Source organism: Galeopterus variegatus, unplaced genomic scaffold (assembly GCF_000696425.1).
Source record: "Galeopterus variegatus unplaced genomic scaffold, G_variegatus-3.0.2 Scaffold8411, whole genome shotgun sequence".
Classification (NCBI taxonomy): domain Eukaryota; kingdom Metazoa; phylum Chordata; class Mammalia; order Dermoptera; family Cynocephalidae; genus Galeopterus; species Galeopterus variegatus.
This window is the reverse complement of record NW_007734522.1, coordinates 62,994-68,993: the sequence shown is the minus strand read 5'-3', so window position 1 is coordinate 68,993 and position 6,000 is coordinate 62,994. Positions and strand designations below refer to the sequence as shown.

General features: G+C 50.5%; 1 protein-coding gene across 1 annotated transcript in view; it reads right to left on the bottom strand.

The window, feature by feature from the left end:
* The window catches only part of MRPS24 (mitochondrial ribosomal protein S24), a 2,766-nt gene extending 2,685 nt beyond the window's left edge, over positions 1 to 81 (bottom strand). The window contains 1 exon segment of the mRNA XM_008592864.1: positions 37 to 81. Within this exon segment, the coding sequence (XP_008591086.1) occupies positions 37 to 81 (45 nt within the window).
* Positions 82 to 6,000: the final 5,919 nt, after the last annotated feature.

Here is a 6,000-nt window from a genome sequence, read left to right as displayed (position 1 = left end):
CCCCGACCGCCGCGCCCCTCCGCGTCGCCCACTCACCGACTGCCCTAGCCCCAGCGCTCGGCCGCACACGGGCGCCGCCATCTTGGCGCGCGCGCAGAGCACGGGACGTACCACGGCGCCGCGCGGCAGGGGGAGGTGGGCGGGACGGCCGCGGACGAGACCAAATGGAGCCCGCGCGGGTGTGCGAGCGGCTGGCGGGGCGGGGCCGCACAACTCTACCTTCCCCCGCAACCCGTTGAGCGTTGCGGCTCTGCGACCCGCCGCGCTCGCTGTTTACGTCAGCTTGTAGCCCCGGAAATGAGGTGATGCAAAACGTGAGATTTCCCTTCAGAGAGCTCGCGCTAGTAGGGGCTGTGGGTGTGCCGCCCGCCGGACCCTTTCCGCCCAGCCGTGGCCCTCGTTTTTCCCAGGTCAGAGAAATTAGGTGGCTGAGCTATGTCTCCAAATAATAATTTACTAAAAGAAAAAAAGAAATCTCCCGGCTTTTATCCACAAAGAAAAAAACATGCTTTGGCTAAAACTCTACCCAGTTCTTCAAGGAGGAGTTACGCAGAGGGTAGAGTTTGCCCACACCACGACCATACTATGGCGGCTGCCCCTGGCGAAGGACAATTTTAAGTAAAGCGGGGGAAAGGCTGGAGAGCAAGGAAATGTCATGGGGATACCGCAGGGCCTGTAATACTCAAACCAGAGCGTGCCACTGTAATTGGTAGCCAGCAATTGTTAATGTCAGCGGGCAAGATGGCAATGGTGGGTATCTCAGAACTCCTCAGTACGCGAAAAAACGCGGGCCCTGGAGTCAGGCCCATGCATAACAGTCTTCATTCAGTTAAGCCTCGGTTGTGTCATCCACAAAATGGGCTTTATTAATGGTATTACCTCGTACAGCCGTTGGGATCAAGACAGCATCTAATACATGATAGCTGCTATGGGTTATGTTAGGTTGAATCATGTGAAATTGCCAATATTTGGCCGTTTGGGACTTAATGGTACTTGCAGAGGGCCGCGGTTTCCTGTCGGAGGGGCGTAAATGATCATCTGCGGGGAGGGGCGTGGAAGTGAAGGCGGGCGTGAGTTGCACAAGATGGGCAGAGGGCCGCGGTTTCCTGTCGGAGGGGCGTAAATGATCATCTGCGGGGAGGGGCGTGGAGGGCGGGCGTGAGTTGCACAAGATGACACTGGGGAGAGGCAGAAAGGGACCTAGACACAAGTCTCTTGACTTCAGTCCATTTTCTGTGATGAAGATTCTCTGACTGTTGGAAGCTGGGTCCTCAGAAAAACCTTAATAAACCCACTTCACTAGAAACGTTTTATTCTTAATGTTCAAACTGTGGCCTCCAACTGTCCCACTTACTGGATAAGGGGACATAACAGGGATGAGGTGTTCTCCAGTCCACAACACTTTGCAAACATAAAAACTTTCAACTTGGGCCGAGCCCATGGCGTAATGTTCAAACTGTGGCCTCCAACTGTCCCACTTACTGGATAAGGGGACATAACAGGGATGGGGTGTTCTCCAGTCCACAACACTTTGCAAACATAAAAACTTTCAACTTGGGCCGAGCCCATGGCACACTCGGGAGGGTGCAGCGCTGGGAGCGCAGCGGTGCTCCCGCCGCAGGTTCGGATCCTATATAGGGATGACCCATGTGCTCACTGGCTGTGTCGTGGTGCGGCCAGTCTCAAATAAAAAAAAAAAAGAAAAGAAAAAAAAAACTTTCAACTTTTCCTAAAGAATCCTTTTAAACTAACAATACATTTTAAAAGTTTCCATAAAGTTTGATAATTCTACCATTTGTTAAGTTTTATAAATCTGCTCCCAGGTGATAAGGAACATGGGATCTGACATCTGACTGCCCAAGTCCAATTCCTGGATGTGCTGCTTCCTGGCTATGTAACTTGGGCATGTGACGGACCTCCCTGAGCCCGTTTCCCTCACCTGTAAAATGGGGACAATAATGGTTGTTGTGAAAATTACGCTGTAAAATGCCTGGCAGAATGAGCGGTTAAGTGTTTAAAAATAAAAAGGGTCCCTTATATCTAAACATCCTCACATCCTCTTAGGGAGATGAACCAGCTATTAAGGGTTTTGTGCAAACTCACAGCAACACCACCCTGACCAGAGACAAGGAAGTGGGGTCAAGAACAGATCGTTGGGTTGAGTTTTGAATCACATGGGAATCAGATAAAAGGCAAAGGTGACAAAGGCACTGACACCTATCCAAGGTGCGGGTGGCAGCAGGAGACAGTGGTTGCTGGCCAGGTGAGCAGGGGCCACATCACAAAGGCTGTACTTGGGAGTTCAACTTTTGCCCTTGAGGCAGTAGGCAATATTCTGATCGAATCTGTGTTTTTCTCTATTCAAGCCACTCTCCTTTAGGCGTGAGGCATCTCCCAGGAATTCCAAACTAACCTAGATCTTTCCAAGCATCACAGTGACCACTTCTGGGGTTCAAATACCCTGTTACCTACCATTTGTTTATAATCTTTGTTTATTCCATGCCTTGTTGCCAAAAAGGTATCGGGTGGTTCTTTGATTGGGGGGAGGAGTTCATGTGGATATATTTATTTAATTAAAATAACTTAAAATGACATTTTTAATACATTAGTTTTAAATCGCCATTTAAAATTTTTAATGGGGATATTTTATTTTTCTGTAGCTTTCATTTGTTGGTGTTTGGATGCAGGCTGCTTCTCCCATCAGTCCTGCCAAGGTGGCACATTTCCAGGTTTTACAGATCAGAAGGTGGAAGCTCAGAGACTCACTTGAGGTTACAGTGCCAATAAATGTTGGCAGGCCTTCTGGTTCCATGCACTCTTTCCGAATCTGGGGCCCCACTGCAGCACTTGGTGGGGGTGAGGGTTCAGAACCATGTTCGGATGGGGGAGTGGCCTGAGTTACTGTGGCTCATCGCAGATAGCTTTTGACTGGCCCTCAGGGACTGCCTGTATATGGAGCAGTCCCAACCAAGAGCAACAGACCCTACGTGAAGGGCCCACCTGTGCCTCATGGCACCTAATGCAGAGGCAGGGTGTACAGCTGCTTTTTCTCAGAGGAGAGGGAGGCTTTACTCTCCACATGACAGCCAGGAGCCAGAAGATACGTCTATGCTCTCAAAGCAGTGGTTCTCAACCCTGACTGCATGAAAGTCCACTGGGAGCCACACCACCTCTGTGAGGAGGGGAGCAAGCACCCATGTTTTAAATGCCCCTTCGATGATTCCAGTTTGCAGATGGAGTTGAGCATCACTGTCTTAAATTCGTAGTTTATTTGGGAGACTCCAAAAGCCTGTACTTGCAGAGACCCCTTTGGGGACAAAAGAAGGCTGTTGGATGCTCCTTACACCCCTTTTCTACCATGGGTCCTGGGAAACCAGTCCAGGCCTGCTACTCGTGGCCACCAGGCAGAGAAGGGGCCTGCTGGGTGGTCTGGACTTCTTGGGGATGGTCTGTCCACTTGGGTCAAGCACAGCCACCATGAGCTCACCCATGTGTCAGAGGACACAGCACTGACTGGGCTGTGGAGAGAGGCTGTATGAGAAGAGCCTTCTCAGCATGCCTGTACTCCCAGCACAGTCCAGCCTGGAGCACAGTGCTTATTTCCTGTTGGCAGGAGGGTTAGCTGAGACCCACTCTTGAGGGTTCTCTTTACAACGCCTGACTTACCCTAACTCAGAACTGCTGATGCTTTACACTTTGTTTTTTCTGGCAGCTGGCTGGAATGGGAGATGAACCCATGACCTTGGCATCACCAGCACCACACTCTTCCAAGTGAGCTAACCAGCCAGCCTACTTTGTACCTTGTGAACTTGTGTTTTTACACTACTCCTAATAACCAACCCATTCACCAAGAGGAATCCCAGAGGCTCTCAGCTCTGTTCTGGGGAATAAGTCAAACCACCACTGAAACCCCAGAGTTAAAGCAGAGAAATGTCCCAGACCACAGACAGCCACATGGCTCTGAGCCTGTGTTTCCCCGAGGGCTCCTGCTCCATCCTCCCACCCCATGCTCCTTCTGTTGAGGCACAGGGAGGAGGGGCTGGGTGCTGTGGGTCAGGTCCTATAACTACCAACTTCACCTTTGGGGCCCTGAGGAAATCCACTCTGCTGACATCAGAACCTCGGATAATTAGAAACTCCCAGTGCCACACTGGGACCCTCCCTGGGCTAAAACAACCCAAAGGGGCCAAACCAGGGCTTGGGATAGATGGAATCCGCCTTAAGAGAGACAAGACAGAGGAATGGGCCTCGTGTGCACAGGCAATGAGACCTCCATGCCCTGCTTGTCAGAGACTGTGCTACTCTGGACATGAAAACGGGGTCAGATGGGGAGACAATTAAAACATGGCAAGACAAGGAATGAAAAAGAAGCATAGAAGGGCCCCTGACGCCAGCAGGTGGGCGTGAATGGAGGAGGGACTGGCATCAGAGGCTGACCTGAGACAGAAGTGCCAGCCAGGGCCAGCCAGGCGACAGCAGCCTGGGGGAAGCTGTGGGTGAGGGCAGAGAGTTGATGAAGCAATGGCAGGAGAACTAGGATCAAGGTCACCTGGGCCCTCTTCTGTGGTCCTGACTTATCACTGCTCATAAAGCTGCACTCTGGTGTAATTTTGTTGGAGTCTTAGGAGAACTCAGGATAGGTTTATGGCTAAACCATTTTTTATTACCAACTCAGAAAAACAGAAAGGATTTTTCCTTACTGGGTTAACTCACTATATCTGAGGAGTCAGGGTGGCCACCAGATCAGGTTTACATTGATACAGAATGCTCAACACCAGCCTGCTGGCTACTGTATTTCAGTAAGTCTAAGACAACATCGATTAGAAGACAGTTTGAAATGCCATTAAGAAAGAAAAATGGCTGCAAATTAAGGTACCATTGATTAATTACATGAGGAACCCCAATTTGACATGTTAAAATGTTTGAGGCCGATGTGGAAGGTGGTGGTTTCCTCTGCACAACCCTGCAGGTGTGCAGGCTGTGTAGATGCTGTGTTGGACACCTTGCTTGTCTTGCACACAGACAGGCTCCTCCACAGCCACAGAGTAGGCCCTGCCAAAGCACCTTCCATTACTAAGCAAGTGCTGGTAGAGGGAACTAAGGTTTGGAGAAGTTGAGTAACTATGCTCAGAGGTCATGTAATTAGTAGAAAGCAAGGCGGAGGTTCAGAACCAGGCTGGCATCCGTAAGCTGAAGCAAGCTCCGACCCGTCTCGCAGGAGAGGGGCGGGAGCTGCTTGTTCCTTGCCTCCACCACCAGGCCCACCTCCTCCAGGACGCCACTTGCTTGGTCCACGCCAAGCACATGGCCATCCTCTCATGAGCAGCCTGCCTCCCTGTGCACCCTTCTGAGTGGCCCTCTCATCGCTAAGCTTGGATCCACAAACACGAGCACCCAGCAGCCCCGTGGCAAGTTCTGGGGCCTCTCAGACCCTGGAGATGTCTTCAGGTCTGGTGTAGGAGGGGTCTCTGGCTGTGGTGACCATCCAAGAATGGGTAGGGCAGACTGATGTTTAGTGTCTTGCGCTCCAGGACTGCCAGGGAAAACCTAGGTGTTGTACAAATTTGAATCTTTAGAGCAGCACTGACTTAGGGGTCTGAAGGTAAATCCCCTTCACAGGTCCTATATTTGAAACATCAACCCCTCAAAAAGGGCAAGGGGACCATGTAAGTGACTCTTCCTGGAAAAAAAACACACAGCTCCAGGGTACTCTCACCTGTTCCTACATCTGAGAGGAGCAATGGACTTTCGACACTACCTAGGCAGTTCCAGAATTCCTCGGGTTCTGCTCAAGGCTGCCCAGCGCAACCTCTTGCTCCAAGTCTGTTAGATACAGTCTTTAGACTTGACTGTTTTCAAAAGTTTAAATGCTTCCTGGCAAGTATTTGATGCAATTCCATGGTATCTGATCCTGGGAACGTGTGGAATAACCTCCCTGATTACTCAGCAGTTACTATGATCTATTTTGGATCTTGCATCTTTTCTTTTTCCAGAGAGGGG